Source organism: Epinephelus lanceolatus, chromosome 17, assembly GCF_041903045.1.
Source record: "Epinephelus lanceolatus isolate andai-2023 chromosome 17, ASM4190304v1, whole genome shotgun sequence".
In the NCBI taxonomy this organism is placed as follows: Eukaryota; Metazoa; Chordata; class Actinopteri; order Perciformes; family Serranidae; genus Epinephelus; species Epinephelus lanceolatus.
In genome coordinates, this window is record NC_135750.1 from 25,169,808 (window position 1) to 25,190,149 (window position 20,342).

The 20,342-nt window shown below is 41.5% G+C and overlaps 1 protein-coding gene across 2 annotated transcripts; it reads right to left on the minus strand.

Annotated features, from left to right (window-relative positions):
• Window positions 1–523: 523 nt before the first annotated feature.
• thbs2a (thrombospondin 2a) lies at window positions 524–19,812 on the minus strand. 2 transcript variants are annotated; one of them, XM_033613589.2, is made up of 23 exons: window positions 19,605–19,812; window positions 19,150–19,221; window positions 18,321–18,874; window positions 17,755–17,839; window positions 13,945–14,144; window positions 12,279–12,419; window positions 12,092–12,185; window positions 11,528–11,692; window positions 10,534–10,710; window positions 10,007–10,180; window positions 9,063–9,190; window positions 8,802–8,954; window positions 7,374–7,592; window positions 7,177–7,284; window positions 6,928–7,087; window positions 6,714–6,832; window positions 6,390–6,624; window positions 4,280–4,507; window positions 3,890–4,161; window positions 3,714–3,811; window positions 3,432–3,571; window positions 2,595–2,625; window positions 524–2,234 (listed from the first exon to the last, which is right to left on the minus strand). In XM_033613589.2, the coding sequence occupies exons 2-23, from the start codon at window positions 19,214–19,216 to the stop codon at window positions 2,231–2,233; spliced, it is 3,552 nt and encodes a 1,183-aa protein (XP_033469480.1). In that variant the 5' UTR covers window positions 19,217–19,221; window positions 19,605–19,812; the 3' UTR covers window positions 524–2,230. The 2 variants fall into 2 exon arrangements, with proteins under 2 accessions (XP_033469480.1, XP_033469481.1); XM_033613590.2 differs by lacking the exon at window positions 2,595–2,625.
• Between the last annotated feature and the right edge of the window lie 530 nt (window positions 19,813–20,342).

Consider the following 20,342-nt stretch of genomic DNA (forward strand, 5'->3'; position numbering starts at 1 on the left):
ACTCCGTTTCTCAAAGTGTCCCCCTCAGTATCTATCACTCATGAACTCAGGTTTTTATTCTATTTTACATTTATTTTACCTATCTATTTACTTACTTATTTTCTTTTATGTTGGGATGGGAGGGTGGGTGGGGGTATTTGATGTGTTGCTTAGTAGGGCTGGTTGACATGTTCACTGTTGCATCAGTTGTGCATATTGGACTGCTAAATGACATTAGTATCTATGTTTTGTTTGAGGATAAAAACTTTCACAAATAAAAAAGCTACGGTGCCTAGCTGTTTACAGAAATTTTTAAGTCTTTTCTAAATAAATAAATAAATAAAAACTAAGAGATTTACATCTTCAGTAGGATCACATGAGTTGGTGCTGAGAGCCAAATACAATATAGTAAAGTCAAAAAGTTTTGAGAATCTTTGTAACACAAATCTTGGATTTGGTCTTCTCATTGGATTTGTTGAACGGCATAACTTAGTATTTATAGTATGACTCTAATCATACTACAGTAGGATACCTGTCAACAAAATGGTGTAAAGGAGATTTATTTATGAAACAGAACAATCTTACACTAATGTTTGTAGAAAATGTATATCTAACAACACAAGTATACAAAAAAAATTTACATTTTGTGCATTGCAAACTCTCAACAAAATGAACAAGATGGAGACTAAACATGTAAGAACACAGAGACTATACAGACTAACAACAAGGTTGTACACTAACACGTCCTCGATCCACACAGTGCAGTCACACAGTCACACTTTGTTAAAAAAACCTTCATATGGATTCCATTTCAACCAACACATGAGTTTCATAACATCTGTAAGTGATACTTGTGACTAACATATGAATGTAAAAGTATTTGTATAAAATATTTTCACTGTATTTGAACATGATGATTTCATCACACAAAATGACTGACTGCTAAACTGCAGACTCTCAGCTGATCATAAGATAGGTCACTGTGCTTTGTACGCAACATTAGACCTACTGGGAACCAGGCACTTAAACTGCAAGTCTTTTTTTTTAACTACTTCTAAATTAATGTTGACACCTTGATCTACTTTCTGTTTTTTGTAGACGTGTTGAAGATAAAAAGTGTTTTAATATAATGCAAGAAAAGGGTGCTTGCTGCAGTGCCAGTAGCCCAGTTTGCAGCCAGTTTTGGTGATGGACCATTTATAAGCTCCTATAGATGCAGAGAATGAGCACCGAAAAATTTTCCACGTGTACCAAAGTGATATATCACTTTGAGGACAGTGAAGCCCTGTCTGGACAGCTAAGAAAATAAACAGTGGCTTTTTTAAACATACACATACTCCCAGAATGAACTCCATCCAGCAGCTGCTATTACATACAGTAACACATGCTGTGTTTATGTGTAACGCAGCTGATGTTTATCCGCTCGAAAGCTTTACACTACAGTTTGTGTGAAAGATTTGAAAAACTAACAAGTAAAGGAAATGCATGACAACACTAAAAAAAACCTGCAGAACTATATAATGCGTTATCTTGGCGTTTGTGATATTCAATTATACGCTTTGTCAGTGTAAACAAATAAATAATTATTTACAAACTCTAGCAAAAAAAAGCAAACAAACAAAACAAGCAAAGCATAAATAATTTACAAAAAGGAATTATAATACAGACTTAGTATAAACATCTTTGGCACTTACTAAAATGTCTTATTTAAATTGTTCTCCATAGAAAAAAAAACACATTCAGGATGAAAAGAATGAGGAGAAATAGTAATGGACTTGAGGAATGATTATGCTTTGGTTACTGTTTAGTTTTTTTCAGACACTGTATGATTAACAATGAGTGAACCACTTAATCTCAAAAAGACAAAAATGTATTAAAGATAGAGAACAACCGAGTCACTAACAAGTTACAAGAAACTGTAGGAAAGCATATACAGCATGTAACTGGTTGTACAATGGATCCTTTAAAATGTAGACATAGGTACAATAGTTATAATTATATAATCTGTTTTTATAAAAACGTGTCCACTCTCATCAGTTCTTCTTTCCCAGCTTGGGAAATGCACATGAGTCAACAGGAAAAGTGAAATTGTCCATGGTTTCCTCTCCAGCGGATGGATCAAGGCAAAGCATGGGGAAGTATGGAAAGTCTCATTTATGTTGAAATGGATTTAGCGATGACGTGATGTTTACTTTGAGAGATTCTTGTCTTCGGCCCTCTGATGTTTTTTGTTCTATCAGACTTGATTCAGTTATCTGTGGAAAGATTGAGAAAACAGCTTCCATTACCGCCACATTTATAATCAAAACTAGGACACTCAACGAGATTCACACAGTCAAAGTGCCAGAGTGCAGCAACGACATGTGCACTGTGTGTCAAGAAAAAAAAAAAAAAGCGTGTCTTCAGTAACTGTGGCTGTGATTGTGAAAAGGCTGCAGGCTCATTTTCCACTGTTTAGCACTCAATAGAAGATCGCAAGTCCTTGGACCAACACGCAAGGTCTTTCACAATGCATCTGGGGCATTGTACATGAGCAAGCTGACAAGCAGAAACATAGCGTGACTCTGTATTTTTGCCTCAGCCAACACACAACACATAAACCCTTTTATCATTACCTTGTGAACACTGTTGGCAACTCCGGCTTATCTGAGGTTTGAAAAAAGATGTTGAAGGTTTAAAGACTTTACCCACATTATTCAAAATTGGAGGTTTTTTCCTCCACTTTCTGATCTTTGTACTGTACAGATATGTGGTATGTGGATCATATGCATGCCCATGTTACATACACACATATACTGGACATACAGACACATATAGTATACATTCACAGACACATCAATCCCAAAACAAAGCCCTTAATCATCTATACATACTGTTGCTTACATTTACATATAATTCACAAGTTGCATTTACGTGATTCAAAATCTCTGTATGTAATGTATATCTGAGTTTGTTAGAAAAATAGCTAAAGCCTGCCTCAGTGACAGAAAGTTTTCTCCTAGCTTCTCTTAGCTTAGACCTCCGCCAAGGAGGTTAGGATTTTCAGTTTGGTTTGTTTGTCTCCAGGATACAGAAAAAAAACTACTGGCCTGATTTTCATGATACTTGGTGGAGAGGTGTAGCATGGCCCACGGAAGAACCCATTAAATTTTGAAATGGCATTATGCCAACACTACCCCTATCATTAATGTGTGTATTGCATCATGCAAATGCATCAAAATGATTTCTGAGGATGTTACAACCAATGCTCCAAATGGATGCAGGGTACACGAGGCAACCATCATGCACATGGAAACGTGTAGTGTAAAACAAATACATCTCTGGCTGTAGTGTCAAATTTTGTGATTTTGAAATTTAATATCATACATGCACTCACACATACGTCATTATTTTTGCAAGAAAGCAAACATTTATGTTTACAGCTTTAAAGGAATCAAAATGTTTGTACTAACCTCTGCACTCATACTTGAGGTCGGAGAAGAACACCAGCTCTTGTGAGAAGACAAACAGGCCTAACCTTCCTCCGGCAAACGTCTTGTCATAAATTGGTCCTGAGTCAGCCATGATCTGTTTACCTTCATAGACCACAACCCTGCAAAATATGAGACAGACATGAACTTCTTAATGTGTTCAGATTTCAGTGCTAAAGAAAAACTGCAGTAGAAAGATATGAGTGATAAAATAAAACCTCCAAAACACATACTGCCTATCACTGACTTAACTTTATTACTCACCTTATAAAACCAGTCTTCGGTCTGTGGATGAGATGCCACCTGTAAGCTGTGTAATCCTTCCACCCAATGTTTTTGGGGTCATGCCACAGTGTCCGCACCTATGTGAAAAAGTTAATAACACTTAATACTGTTTCCATCATTAAAACAGACCACAAAGCATTTAGACTGCAGCCCACCTGTCCGGGAGTGTTGCCCGTGTGCCACAAAGCATTCCTGAGGTTTTCTCCTGTGCCAGTGCTTGAGTTGACGACCTTAAGTGAAACGCCAGAGATGCCGAAGGCCTTGGAAGGCTTGTCCTCCCAGTAAGTCTGTGTGATCTGCTTCCACATCACTACATAAAAGCGCCCACTCGACTGGTAGCCGAACACAAAGCCTGCATAGTCATCATCTCTGTCTGTGTTCACGTACATCGTCCCACTGAAGTCCACAGAGTTGAACTCATCAAAACCTGCGACGGTGTGAAAGAAACATGTTGTTAAATAAGTGCTGTGCAGTCAAACAGAGTTTCACATCTTTTAAAGAGCAAATGAAAGGGCTGTTGGAGAAGAAACATTTGTGCCACTCACCGACTGCAATGCCTGGGTCAGAGTTGGCTGTCTGAACCAGCTCTTTGCCCTGGTGTCTGACCACCCAGTTTGGATCAATTTGGGTGGTTCCCTTAGGATCCAAGTGGACCATCTGGAACTTCCTGAAGTCTGTGACACTGATGGCACTGTTCTCCGGACACACATCAAGAATATCTGGGATATTGTCGTTGTCAAAGTCATCCTTGCAGGCATCTCCTCTTCCATCACCTGTTGGAAAAGACATCAAATACATAGATTTGACCCAATATAAATTAGACATGCATGATTGAAACTACATTTTTCCTATTGATTGGAAAAATCTCTATGGCAGCTAATGTGAGTATCATAATAAAAATCCCTCTGCAGTGAGCGCTGAGGAGCTCCTCCAAGTTCATATTAAAAATGAATGGGGAAAAAGCAGTTCTTCCCAGGAAAGTGGCTTTAATACTATTGCCAAGTCTACTAAGGCAAATCAGCCATTTTTTCATGCTGTGACAACTTCCACTGATACTTGTAACCATCCGAAGCCTGAAGTCTATTAAAGCCAGACTGCAGGCCAGGAGCTCACAGTGGAAAGGACGCCAGTGGCTAATGAAGGCCACTGCGTGGAAGTAGCTAGCTGCTTTCTGTCATCATCTTTGTTATTTCACAAGGGGCTCAAACGATCCTATCAAATAAACACTATCTGATGAGCTGTGAAGAGTGTGAACGTGTCAGTGTCCAGGGCCTTTCTCCTTCACGGTCTGTTTCCAGTTACAGACAGCTGTTCAAACTCCAGGTAACCCTGCTGAAATTGGGCACTGTGGATTAATCACGAGCAAAGCCGAAAGGAAATAAAAACTTCACAGCCTGTGCGTGTGCCCTCCTGGGCGGCTCACTGAAGTCATGCAGAATGACATCACTCGTGCCAACAGGGTCGGTGACTCTTTCCACAGCCACCAGATCTCACACCTGCTGCAGTGGAGCTAATTGCTGACTGTGGAAACATTTGGGAGAACGCACACTAAGGCTAAATGTGAGCATCACTGAGTAATGAGTACAAAGTTTGAGTGCAAGGAGTCCATGGGAGAGAGACTGTCTGAGCAAACAGACAGAAAATACCAGGTCATTATGCAAACAATAAATCTATCTGTGGATGATGAATTCCCATACTGACACGTATGACGACAGTCTCAATAAGTCTTGCACATCAGGCCAAAATCTATTTTAACTGAATGTGTGCTGGTGTCATAAATTGGTCATGTGAGATTAATGATGGTAATTAACTAATGGTAGCTCATTAATTAATGTTGAGATTATTTTGAACTATTACTTTAAATAACCTTGATCTCAAAATTTGAAAAAACAAACTGAGCACTGGCTTGGGCAGTACCTTTTTTTATACCCACATACCTTCCTGACATTCTCCCAGGGAATATGGTATATGATGGTACTTGTTTAAAAACAAACCAAAACAAATAAGATAGATGTGAAAATATTCTGGCTCTATATGCTGTTTTTTCTGCAGTCTCTCTCTGTTGTTGCTGGCTGTTTTTTTTTTACAAGTCTTGTAACGTTATCCCCACCACTCGCAGTCACCATCTTTCTTAGCTCAGTTGCCTGTTCTGACAGTAGAGACTGACCTCTGGTGGCACGTTCTGTGCACTACAATACCTCGATACAGCATCTCTGTATCAGTTTAATAGAAAGAGGAGTGTCTGTATTTTTGACAGTATTCAAAGTCATACCTTCAGGATTTCTAAATACCCTGGTATACTGTAATACCTTGATACTGCCCATGTCTAACTAAGCATCTACAATTCTTTGACAGCAGGGCAAGACAATTAAAAGCTCTAGCAGCTGCTGAACAGTCCTGGTGTTGGGATTATTTTGTCAATGAGATTGCATGCAGCATTAAGTATGTATTAGAATTCTACATAATGACAAAAACATGTATTATAAAGTGTTGCCAGGCACATGTTGACACAATAAATTTGTCATGGGGAATGGAGTGGGGAAATGTCTGGGCAAATATGCAAAACATCAACAGCTGAATTCACATGTAATTCCAAAGCACATGGCCTGCACCTGATCCTGCAATCCTAAAGCCCTTTCAATGTCACATCCTCACCATCAGAGTCCAGCTGGTCCGCGTTGGGTGTCAGTCTGCAGTTGTCCTTGTCGTCAGGTATTCCGTCATCATCATCATCATAGTCGCATGCGTCTCCTTTTCCATCCTTGTCATGGTCGGCCTGGTTGGCGTTGGCCACATAGGGACAGTTGTCCAGGTTGTTCTGATGGCCGTCCTCATCGATGTCCTGGTTATTGTCACACTGATCTCCAACCAGGTCGTTGTCTACGTCAGTCTGTTGAATAAATACAGACCGAGGTTAAGAGTGTTAACACTCCCTGTTCGTATGGGTGTACTTGAAAGTGTTATTATATGATATGGTACCTGGTCAGGATTGTGCAACAATGGACAGTTGTCACACTGGTCACCAACTCCGTCCATGTCAGTGTCCTTCTGGTCAGTGTTGTACACCATGGGGCAGTTGTCGTTTTCATTCAGAATTTCTGAGGAAAAGGGCAGTTGATGATATTTTCTTGAGAATTAAATGTATAAATTAAACAATTAGAGTCTATTATCTGTTTAGGCTTCTCCATTTTACCATCTCCATCAATGTCCACTGCGCAGGCGTCCCCTTCTCCGTTGTGGTCAGTGTCTATTTGAGCAGGGTTGTGTTCATAGGGACAGTTGTCGCATCGGTCGCCAACTTCATCCTTGTCAAAGTCAAACTGGCGAGGATTGTAAAGGAGGGGGCAGTTGTCCTGTGGCGGAAAGTGCATAGTTGTTGGAGAATTCTTCAAGTATCATAATTACAGAATAAAATATGTGCTTGTTTTAGAGACTCTCATACCCTCTCATCTAGGATTCCATCGTTGTCGTCATCCTTGTCGCAAGCATCTCCTTGACCGTCTTTGTCGAAGTCTTCTTGTCCAGAGTTGGGAAGGCTGGGGCAGTTATCCTGAAAAAGTAGTAGGTAATTTTAAAGATAGTTCATAATCACTGCAGGAAAGGCTACATCCAACAAGATGATGGAGTTCAAGGAAATACCTTCTTGCAGTGATATGTGGCGTTGGCACCACACACAAGATTCTGATTGGGCCAGCCGTCCAAGTCCGAGTCTTCTCCACAAATGAAGCCATCTCCGGCGTAACCAGTCCTGCACTCACACTTGTACATTGGGTCACTGAAGTGGCTGATGTAGATGCATTCGGCATATTTGTGACAGTTGTGGGTCTTGTCCTTGCATGGGTTCTCTGGCTCACACACCTAAAGAAATAAAAAGGGCAGGTGGAACTGTATTAAGAGATTTGCCACCACATCCAACATCAAGAGCATTGGATGTGATCTGCCGGGGAACAAAATGACCTTATTTGTTTTTTGTTTTTTTTTGTCACTTCAAGTCAAGACTACTTATCTTACTCCTTGTAGCTTTCTTTTTTGGAAAGCCACTCCAAATTGAGGACTACTGCAAATCAAAGTGACGGGTTAAGGGAAAGATTCTGGACAAAGCCAAAGTGTGGAGCTCTTCTGTGCACAGTTGATTTTGTGAAATCCCACTTAATGCATCATACATCCCACTATGACCCACTGTTGCCGCTTTATTGCAGCGCAAGGTATTCACAGCTGCCACTCATTACCGGAGGATGAACATAACTGCAGTTTGGATGCCACTCCATGAGCTCATAGAGCACAGAGTGACAGCAAGAACAGGCCTTTGATCAAAACTGTGAAATTGAGCCCCCTTAATGCCAGCGATGAGACAGTTCCCATTTTCCCAAATCAATTAGTGAAATTGGGGCATCATATCAAAGACAAGCAGCTGCAGAGGCCGAAGAGTGACAAGATGGTCCGCAAGGACTGCTGTGCAAGGGCTGGTCAGAGTGGCACGGCAAGTTTTCCAGGTGATCATAAGTGAGCAGAAAAGTGTGTTCCAATCCAGTAATTATTGTGATCTAAATGACATGCCACATTACCTTTGATACAGCTGCTATTTAGCAGTTGTGGTGTGTGTGGAAATACTGAGGTCTTTAAAAGATCAAGCAAGAGTTAAGAAAAAAGCTCCACATCCTTTTGTTTGAGCAAAAGCACTGATCCGTTCAGCATCTACAGTGAAACTACAGTTTCAATCTGATTATACAGTGAAAGTGTGTAACATATGTTTGTTGTTAAGAGTTGCCCAACTCTCCTTCCTCTCCTTCTGCTTGCTGATACTGGGTCAAGGTGAGACACATTCATATGTGGTGGCTCCCCTCCAACACTGTAAACACTCTCAGTGCAAGAATAAGGCTTATATATCACCCGAGCTGCTGCTTCCATCATTCATAAATTTGGATCTGATGTACAACAATCCACACGACTGCTTCTGTATTCTTTTTTAATGCATTTTGTTCTCACTTCTTCGAAAGCTCCCCCTGTTTGAATAGCACCCAATCAACAATTCGTTATTGGCACTGAATGAGACTAACTTCAGCTCACCTGTTTGTTCTTCTTGGCGGCCTCCACACCCATACCGAAAGGCTGGTTGCCCTTGTAGCGCCTTGGACAGGGCAGGCAGTGGAAACCCGGATCTGTGTTTACACAGCGCTGCGTTCCACTCACTTTGTAGCAAACATCGGACACCATGTCACACTGGAGGAGGGAATGAAAAGCATCAGTAAAATGCAGACAAATAATTACATGAATGAAGTCTTAAACATACGTCTGGTTCATGCACATAAGAAAAACAGCAACTTTTACCTCATTGATGTCTTCACAGTGGGTACCATTTCCACGGAAACCAGCAGGGCATGGGCCGCACTCCCAGGATCCATCTGGAGAGCTGTTGCAATCCACTCCAGCAAAGCATGGGTTAGACAGACAGCCATCTGCAAGGGATTTACATGACAAGAATGGGTACAAACAAAGGAAACTGATTTAAACATTGCTGGACATATCTGAATGGTGAGTCTCCAAGTGATTCAACTTTAATTTGTGATGGTTTTTATCTCAACTTGATGCTTCAAGATCAAAATATTCAGCATCTCTCTCCAAGAACAGTCCCCGAGTTATTTACTCTGTGAGGAATAAGTGTGAAAAGCTGTTGTTCTTTTTTTTTTGCATTCTGTCAAAAGTATATATTAATCTTACAGTACTCAGTATACTATGCAGGAATTGTTGGTTATTTTTTGTAAAAAGTATCACCAGCGAAACGGAAAGCCAACCCAAGCTTTGTCCGCTTGGTGTTTTGCCTTTATATATTTGTGTGGTTTTTTTCGGCGCTGTGTCCACAATTTTCATATCTTCCTCATGGATGCGTGATGCTTATGGTCTGGCACCTGGTCGATACCTTTTTATAAAGCCCCAACCTCACCTGCACACTTTGCCCAGGAACATCCCCAACACAGCATGTTAACAATAACAGTTAGCAGGTAATTATTACATGTTGAGCAACTTAATTTACTGTATTAGCATGTTAACAGTTGCTAATAAGAGCTAAATGTAAAGAATCGCTGAAGCTGGTGGGAATGTCATTGGTTTCATGGTTATTTGGTTGACTCAAGACCACAATTGTCACTAGAGGAAAAGCTGTATGATCACCAACGTCAGTGGGATTCACCCTCTGGGAAGTATGAATTTCTATACCAGTTGCCGTCCCTAGGGCTTATAGCTTGCCTGGCTAATGACATGTGACTGGTGCTCACCAATAGGACAGTCCTTTTTGTTACAGCTGTCACTGTCGTTGGCCTCCCCGATGCAATTATTGCCGCCGTACTGAGGTTGAGGGCTGTTGCACACACGCGTCCGGCTTTTGATTCCCCCTCCGCATGTTGCTGAACAGGTTGCCCATGGAGACCAAGGACCCCAACCTCCATCAACTAAAAAGACACAGAGACAGATGTTCAGTTGTGAATTTTTGACATAAAGCCTTTCATTCCACAAATATATTGTATTACTTTGTTTCTAAATAAAAACAAGTCAACATTTGAAGTCTGAAATCTGAAAAAGCAGCCAGAGTCAGAAGCCTGGAACTTAATACTACAAGAGAAAACATACTGAGCTGATTTGAGTCAACATTTCCTGAAAGACAGACAGGACGCCAGTCCAAAACACATGGGGAATGCTGCCTCGGGGGAGCCATGAGGCACAAGAAAGTCTGGTGGTTCCACATGGACGCTGCTGTAATGGAGATGCAGCTTTGAGTGTTCCCCGAACAGGCTGGAATACTCACTGGGGCAGGGCTTGGCAGTGCAGCGCTGGGTCTCTCTCCCACTCCCCTCGCAGTCTTTACCCCCCAGTTGTGGCACGGGTGCATTACAATGTCGGATCCTGGTGATCTGTCCTTCGCCACAGGTCACTGAGCAAGATGACCATGGCGACCACAAACTCCATCCTCCATCCTGGCGAACTGGGGATCAAACATCAAACATGTCAGACAGAGACACACATGTCATGTATTATCCTCTAGATTTCAACTCAGTCAAATAGTTACAGACATGTTTAATTTGGAAAAGCACAAAAATTTGGCCACCACATTTTCTACGAGTAAACATTATGTGATGCTGGCGACGATGGCTCACTTTCAAAGATGTTCTAAGATGCTTGCGCCAGTATTTATGTCATTGTGGGTAAACTATCCTCCAGTGGTTAGACTGATTCAGTCACTCACACAGATGCAGTGTAATGTTAGCTGCAAGTAATAAAACATGCTAATCCCCCCAATTTATCAAAGCACAATTAATCAGTTTTGGCATCCACCTCATCAATAGTATATCTAATGATCTAATTCATTAATATTTGATATTCTTTTGCATGGCAGGCGGTGGTGAGTCATTGCACTGTGGAACACCCTCTCAGCCAGTGATTTATTTGGAATTAACTTGGACTGGGCACACCCTGCAACCCGACCATGTGATCCAGGTCTTCACTGGGATTCGGCCTCACTCAGATGGATCCATTTTCAACAGATTTATGGAGGCGTGAACTCGCTCTTTTGCACTTTGGGGGGATCTCATCTCATTTTTAACTCAGTTTTTCCACAGTTCCATCACGGTCCTCCCTCCCATATGTCATGCTGTTATTTGTTTTAGATTATTGTGTAGTTGTTGAAATGGCATATGCATATTTCGATCATGATAATATCACAGCAGTAAGGGGGTTACTACTGGATGCCATTTATTTAAATGAAAGCTGAGTGACAGGAGAGTTTAAAAAAACATCCTTACTTCGGCTGTCGCATTTGCTAAGGCTGCACTTGCGGGTCTGGATAGAAGGTCCGGTGCAGGGGTTGCTGGTTGCATCACATGATCGACCCCTCTGCTGAGTTCCTGTCCCGCAGGTGACCGTGCACTCTGTCCACTCTGACCAAGGGGACCAGCCATCCTCACGGTCTTGAGTTGGAAAAAGTAACAGCACAAAGTCAACATTTTATTTCTTTTCTTGCATAAGAAACACCCTCTCTGCTCCATGTTAAAACAGAATAATAAAAGTGCTAGCAAAGGATCATGACCGCACTATTTTTTATGTCATCCTGTTTATCAAATGACCTCATCTAAAAAACCCACAGTAGCCACTCTAAGTATCTTATATTTTGGCCAATAAATATGTGGTCCGCTCACAAAGACAAACTGGCTGCAACAGTCCTGTGGTATTAAAATTTAATATGCGTGGAATATTGTTTTTATGGCATATTGAACCATTAATTTAAAATAGCATGCATACATAAAAACTGCATGTGTTTATAATTCTGTTTATATGCTGGGTGCATTGGCTAATAGGAGGCTACTTACGCATACACACGGGGCAGCACTCGCCATCGACAAATGACGGACTGGCACAGGCGACTGGTGGGCATGTAATCTGGTGACACACAATCTTGGACTCCTGCCATCAATGAATATAAGAGCTATATTAGAATCACTGATATCCACAGTAAATCTGCACATATTCCCATATGACATATTCACATATGACTACCTGGCAGGTACATTTGGTGCAGCTGTCTACAACCCAGTCTTCCTTATCGTCGAACAGGCGGCCATCCTGCCAGCACATGTTTTTCTCTTTAGAGTTCTTCATCTTCCCAAGGAGCTCCTTCATGACAGTGTTCTCCTCTGTCTTAACATACAACAACAGACAGATTTGCAGTCAGAAAGGAGATCAGTCAGAAACGATTAGGAGACACTCATGATAAAGGTACACTGCATTCCACGAAGCATGAGGAGGCGGACACCTGCTTACAAGATGATTCTGTTAAGAGCGCACATGTGAGGTTACATTTCACCAGATGGAAAGAGGAGTAGTGCATCCTGTCTCACTTAAATATTACTCATATAAAAGTAAGATAACGTTTGCTGAAAATCCGTCAAGTTAAAGCTCTGAAAACACACAACCACTACTATACATGTCATAATAATTAAGAGCCAAATGTGGCATCCCGTCGCCCTTTCAATGAACCGATCTGTCCCTCTCCAATTCAGTGTTGTGTGTCAGCTGCAGCCACTTTCATACTGCCTGATGTGATCTGAAGCATTTGTAGTATGGTTTTGTTGTTTGGTTAATGTTGTTTTGTATCATTGTATTTATGTGAAACAGCTGATGTCCTGGGATGCAAGACAAGTTTCAGATTTTTTTCTCACGGTAAAGTGAAATTAGTCTTAATCTAACTGAAGCTCTGAGTGAAGCTCATGATACTTCTTTCTTTCAAATTACCTAATGAGGGAAAAGAGAAAACTTAAATGGACTGGAAAGAAGAATGCTTGATTTGATCTGAAGTGCATCTACAAAAAAAATGCTTTCCCATTGTATTAACGAGGAAATGTTAATTTCAAAATGTGCTTCTCATTACTGCAAATTGCAAACACTGCATTTCTTTATATCTCTAATGTGTCTAGGAAAATAGCCCATTGAAAATTGCTGCTTAGTTATGCACATTGTAACCTCCAACCCAATTGGAGACCAGGGGCTCTCTGGCTGGACTCCTGAACACTTGGGAGCTGTCAGTCGATAAACTGCTGCCAAAGTTTTGTGTGTAGATGTGTGTATATGTGTATACAAGGGAGGCAGCAGTGTGCAGCACTAGAATCTAAGACACCACTCGGTCTGGAAGAGCCTCAGGGACCCTTCTCATCCCAGCCTTTTTTTTTTTTTTTCCCAAGGTTCATGCCCAGACTCTCTTATTGCTGGGAGGCTCCCAGAGGAAACACATGAGCTGTTTAAACACAGCCAGACATAAGACCGGACCCCATCGCTGCCAGGGGAACACTTCCTATATCCACATGTAACATGTCATAAAATCTGTCTGACTCACGCTGCCACAGATAGCAGGAGTCAAGCGGGTTCAGTCGTCACAGGCGACTCTATAAACAGCCCTGCGGCTACTTACTGTTTGCTTTCAAACCAATGTAGGTTACCTAGTAACCTAATTCGGACCTCTTACTTCCTGGCTGCCACACTGAGGACTGTACCATTTATTTTCCTAAAATGTCAATTTTCTCTGAAATGTGAATTTTCTTCCCTCACACAAAAACTGATTTTACTGATTTTGCCTTCATCACTGAAATTGGCAGCTAAAGCACAACAAAAGAGGCAGCAGCTTGTCTAAAACAATCACAGTGATTTATGCTAGACTTCTACTACTTACCACTTTTTGCAAGCCATCAATGAGGTTGCTGACGACAACACGTAGACCTTTGAGCTCCTGGAACATGGTGCTGAGTTCCTCACAGGAGCGCTCGCACATATCTGCGCTTGGGTCGTCTGTCTTCTGACCTATGATATTTGTAGTGATGGATGGACTCACATCAACAATTTCGGTGCTCTCGCTCACAATATTAGCTTCATCTGGAGGGACAAAAGAAAGGAAAATATCAAGGTGAATGAGCAAGCAAGGAAATGAAAAAGCAACCCTGGTGATGAAAAACATATTTGAGAGACATGATGACTGAAACACAAGGACTATGATCAGGCAACAGAGCGATTTCCTGTTTTCCCATAGACGGCAAAAAGATCACAACAATGTGGTGATTACAATGTTTATTGTGTTCCCCAAAACAGATGTTGAGTCAGGGGGTGTTTGATTTGAAATATGTATCTGTTTGAAATGGTGAAGGTAAATCTTTCCACCAGAGATGACAGCAGCGTTGGCTGTGGAAGGACGGGACGGGAAGGGGATGGCAGAAATCTGGGTGTTCCTCCAGTGATGAGAAACCACAACTGCTGTCATAAATCTCCAAGACCTTTTAGAGAAGTGGACACTTCCAATATGAACTTAACAGACCGGAGTGACCACACAGATTGATTTACAAGGAGCCTGTGAAGCTCATGGTCTTATCCTTAGAGCTGATCGGTAGCATAGGCACTGGAGATGCCCTCGTCTAGATGTCAACACAATAGAGGCCAAAGTGCGGGAGAATCCCTTGAGTCACAGCATTTATCAGTCATTACTAACACTAAAAACTCTTCTCCTTTAGTGCACACTGTCGAAGGGAATGCAATCTTAAACCACAGGGTTGTTTGAAAGGCTAAATGTTGAGTCTTTGCACAGTCTGCAAATCTGAAGCAGGAGGTCCAACCAAGAGTGACATGTCTGCCAGCTGTGATCTCAACACAATGTAGACAAGAAAAAAAATGCAATTTACAGAACAGGACAGGGCATCTTTTATGGGCTTGCATTAGACATATGAAACTAGAAGGAGAGTTCAGACCTCCAACAGGGCCAATAGTCCAGTCTTCTATGATATGTAAATCTGTACGTGCAACTATGTCTAAATATATGTATTTAATATCTCTGGAGAAGTTTATTGAAGAAGTTTCTATAGCCACACATTAGTTTGAAAAAAAAGTATTGTTACAGCTGTGGCAGAGTTACAATTGTACAGGGTCTCCCATGGAACCGCTGTCCCCGAGTGCTCCATAATGACTGCCTGAGCAACTACATGTGTAGGCCAATCCAAGAGGACTACTGGTACCCATAAATATGGATCGGAATACGGAGTCAACATATTCCTGTATTTTATTTTTGTATTTTGTATGTTTTGACACTATTGATATTGATTGATATTGATAGTAAACTAAAAGTAAAGTCATTGGCCCATGCCACACCCTTCCACCTACCAAGCTGGCCACCAACGTCATTGGACATCGATATTTGGTTGAATTTCGGTTGTGACGATGGGTAATCAAAATTCAACATCAGGACGTCTAATGCCACTCTCAATTTGTAGAACACTGGCGAAGATGACATTGACATTGACAAGTAATGCACCCAAATTCGTCCCACGTATTTTGAAAGGCTGTAATCACATGACCAATGCGCTGACGGCAGTAAACAAGGAAGCAGTACTGGGGGCTTCTAAGGAGGTAGGTTGGGGTGGTGGATGGGTCACCAAAAAAAACGGTTCTTGGCCCAGGACTTTCCCCTGGAGTAGCGTGTTTGGATCTGTGTAAACTTTAAGTGAATTTTGACTTATTCTAAGGTACGTCCTCGCCACATTTCTTTTCCTAAACCTAACTTCAGTAACTTTACTTGCCTAAACCTAAAGACACCCAACAATGTTTCTTTTTCTAAACCTAACCACAGTATCTTATACTGCCTAAATTCATGGGTCGCAAATGCGTAGTTTATCATATAAATTGATGTGCATGCATTTTTCATTGGATATCATACAAACCATTCTATGAGAATACACTACTACACAACATAAAATTATGTTGTTGTAAGACATTTAAAACACTATGAACCCAATTTTCATTCCAACCAAAATTTAATGTCTGTCTGACATGAAAGTCTAACAATATCATATTGACGTCCGTTGCCAGTGGGGAAGTTTCATGAAAATTGGGCCAGTATATTTTCTGCATAAAAAGACAAACAAACTGCACCAAAAACACAACCTAGAGATAATTATTATTTTCCATCCTTTAAATGTATTTACCCAATTTGTATCTCAAACCACTGAACCTCAGTTATGATGAGCTTTATGAATCTGTGATGCTGAAAACAAACACACAACACACATATCAAAGCTCAAAGGAATGCCTGTCACTCAGCCAAAACACAGCACATATCTGCAACTGCTTTGGATTGCTATGTAAATTGGCGAAGATTAATAGCCGGCCAGGGGACACTAAATCAAGTAGTCGTCCAAATTGCCCAATGATGTCCCACTGTAGCCAGTGCTGTGTTTTCTTTCCCTTTCAGTCTGCTGGATTCATTCAAATCTCAGGAGGGCTTCACGCTGTATGTGCGTGTGAATGCGCGCAAGCTCGTCTGTGAAAGCATTCACACATTCTTCTTCTCCCTGATAGACATCCTCTTATTTACACTCAAAGCAGATAGAGGAAAGAATGAAAAAAGAGCAAAAAGCGTGGGTACTTTTGACACCGCTCATTAATGTCCAACATGACAGTTTTTATGAGCGTGGGTTGTGTGGGTTTATGAGTGACTTTTGGCATTAGAACTGCTACCAGCGCAGAACCTTGACTGGTACAGCCAGCATGTAGAAAACTTCCAGGCCTTGGTGACATTTGTTAAACAAATAAACTCATTCAGCTGGAATTCAACACTGCTTGTGGCAACACAAATGCAGCAACCGCTCTGTCACGCACAAACACGCACACCGCATATGGATTTGCTTTGTCACAGTGAGCTAAAGACACTGTTTCCAGATCCAGTGACTCTTTAGCTTTGTAAAGGATGATTATTGACATATTTACTCAGATATCTGTGTCTTTTTAGTTGCAGCCGCTCTTCGTGTGAGCCCTGCTGAGGATCATGAGGTACTAGTCCTCATGCGAGCAAAGCCTCAGCTGAGAAAAGCAACCCAATCAGCCAATTCATGACTTCATTGTGTGTGTGCGTGCGTGAGTGTGTGTGTGTGCAGCTGGAAGGCTGGAAGTGGAGGCTCCGCAATCTGCAGTATAGCATTCACTTTCTCTTTTCAATTTCTTTCCCAGGGCATTATACCGAGTCCACTGCCAATAGAAATAAATGTAAGCATCTGTATCTCCTTTTGTTCACCACGCACACTGCTCGACCTCAAGCCACTGCGTCGACACCGCTGTTTCCGTAAACATGAAGTAATGGTGGGAGACATATCAAATCTGCAAGTTTCTTGACCCACTTAAAAAAAAAGACCAAAAAAAAAATTCATACAAAGGAAGTCAACAGAGAATGGTAAACTGTTTGGTCTGGAAAGTTGCTGTGGTTGATACTAAACAAAACACAGATACTATGCTTTGGAGGATTGCATGTGAAAGGATTTCCCAATCACATCTGTAAGGTATTGGGCTTGAAACACTTAGCAAATAAAATTATTTTTGACTCATCATTTGGCTTGTGAAAATCACACAAATAGAAATGGTTCCCACTGCTTGAGTATTGCAGCAACCGTTGGGTGATTGCTGGTTTAAACACCTTAAAGATAACCCCCCTAAAAAAGTTCGCTCTTACCTTGCTTTGGGAGCTCGCAGTCTCTGCTCTGCAGGACGTCTTCCACTGTGGTGTCGAATATGAAACGTACATTTTGCAGGAGGCCCTGTTTGGTAAGAAAATATGTGTCTCTGATTAGTATTTGGGCTACCTTGGCGTTTTTTTGAAATGACACACATTTGTTTTCCATTCTTACTACTGTTCAAGCTGGCATTGTGGAAAAAGTCTAACAGACAAACATTTTCACTCCTGACATTCCCATTCTTACTCACAAGGGGCAATTTAGAGTCTAAATTTGGAGTCCTTTCCACACAGGAAGACCAGGGCAACACTGAGGCACTCTGCTACACTTTGAAGAGGGAGTTTCTGAGTCTCTAATTCTAGAAGCTGTTGTTTAAAACAAGCTTTTATTATGAGCTCAGTTAAAACCTCAGATTCTTGTAACATTTGAGAGGTGACAAAACATTGTGAGGCCATTAAACTTGCTAGGCACAGTTAGAAAAGTCACAAAGGGACTGATGTAGAAAGACATGAGTTTCCAGATCCTAGGAAATCCTGGTTTAGCTACCCATAAGTCTCCGTCTTACCCTGAAGTGGTTCTCCCGGATGGATCCCTTTGCAACATACATGCGGCTTCCCTCAGCCTGCAGGTGCTCGTAGAAAGGCTCATCCAGGATGAAGCTGTCTATGAGGCTGCAGCCCACAAACAGGTTTGCATTTTCCCCATGAACCTGAAGCGTGATATTCTTCCACTGTGAGTCAGACAAGTCCACATCCTCGAACGAAACCACGTTCTGGGAGCCGTCCACCCAGTATATCAGGTCCAGAGTGTTGGCCCGTCCATTGGACACAATCTCAAACTGCCGCTGGCCAGTGGGGCCCTCCAAACCAATCAGGGTCCCCCGCGATGCGCGGTCCTGGCGTATGCTGGCAACAAATACAAAGCCCTCATTGTTTTGGATCTGACGTAGTATTTGTTTTAGTATTGGGGGGCTCACTGGAGGCAGGTGGTCGAAGCGAATGAAGCGGTAAGCGGGGGCATCCGAGTTTTGGCCCCGGAACTGTTTGGCCCCAAGAGTCTTGCGCGTGATGTGGCTGATTTCAAACAAGTCGAAGGATGTCTCATCCTCCTGCTCACCATCTACATATCAGACAAGAGGAAATGCAAATGGACAAATATTTCAGGGAAAAGAATAAGAGTTTATAAGGTCTTTTGTTTTTAAAAATAAGAAAAGCTATTTTTTAAGACAAAGGAAAGAAGGACAAATGGCAAAAATGTCACTGGAATTGATGATTGCACCTCAAGTTAGCGGGGCTTCAGGCATTGAGTTAGTTTCAATAATAACAGCAATCATATTAATAACTTATATTAATATATGAGTCAGCATTACAGTCTTCTTCAAGGTTTCCACTTACCTTGAGGTACTGCGTGGAGGAGATTAAATGATAAGAGTAGCAGGAAGAGACTTCTCCTGAGTATCATATCTCCTTCAAAAAACAGCAGAAATAGTTTTTTTTATTAGTTTTTATGTCCCTCTTGTATTTGTTTGACACCCATGGTCCATCTCACATGTTGAGTTTGCACTTGAGCCTCTCAGTAAAATAATAAGGACAAAAATAGAGGGTAAAAAAATAAAGCGAAATAAAAATGCTACAATGAAAGATGAAATAATTCCAGATAATCAGCTACAATAAACTGTTTACAGCATCACATGCAGATTCCGTTTTGTAGGCTGTTGACTATTGATGAATAAAATCCCTTAATTCTCTCTAAAGTCAGTCTGAGTTACTTTCTTGATGAGTTACTCTCGACTTTATACTATCTCTTCATACAGAAAAAAACAGGCTATAGTGCCGTCCATGTAACTTACCTGACGAATGCAGTCTCTATTTTAAAACACAATCAGATATCCGACTATAAGAAAATAAAAAAGGATGAGATCGGTTAAAAGAAGCCGATGATTAAATGAATGAGACGCGGTATCTCCTGAAAACCTCGTGCGTAAAAAGCGTAAAGTCCACTTTGGTTCGCTACATCCACAGCCTGCAGGACTGGAGGCACAACAGTGACTGAGGCGCTCACCTCCCTCCTTTTATATAGAGGCTCGCAGAGAGCCTGTCAATCAAACTCTTCTGGGTATGAACCGTTTGCGGTCGGTTGTTAGGAGACAGAGTTACATAATTATCTTCCGATGGCGTAATTGTCTTACCCGCGCTCGCACACAGAGTCTGGTATGGGGGGTTCGTGACCCCCCTCCCGTCCGCTCCCACACCGTGATGCCCACCATCCTCTCCCTATCAAACCCACCTTCCCACTGTGTCTGGAGCTTATTCACTTTAACTGCGGAGGAGAGATGAGGGTGCTGTGGTTATGGTTAAGGAGTAAGTAGGGTAAAGACAACATAACTACTTTGGTTGGTTTGATTTGGTTAATTTAAAAAAGATAATTAGTAACAGCAGATTTATAATACATTCAGAGATTTGTGAGATGTAAAATGAAGCTGACCTCAACTTTCCTGAATCTTATAATTTATATTTTAAAGAAATAACTTGACACAAGCATGAAGTAAAGATTTTGAATATGTGTGGCTTTTGACAAGAAAGTGTTA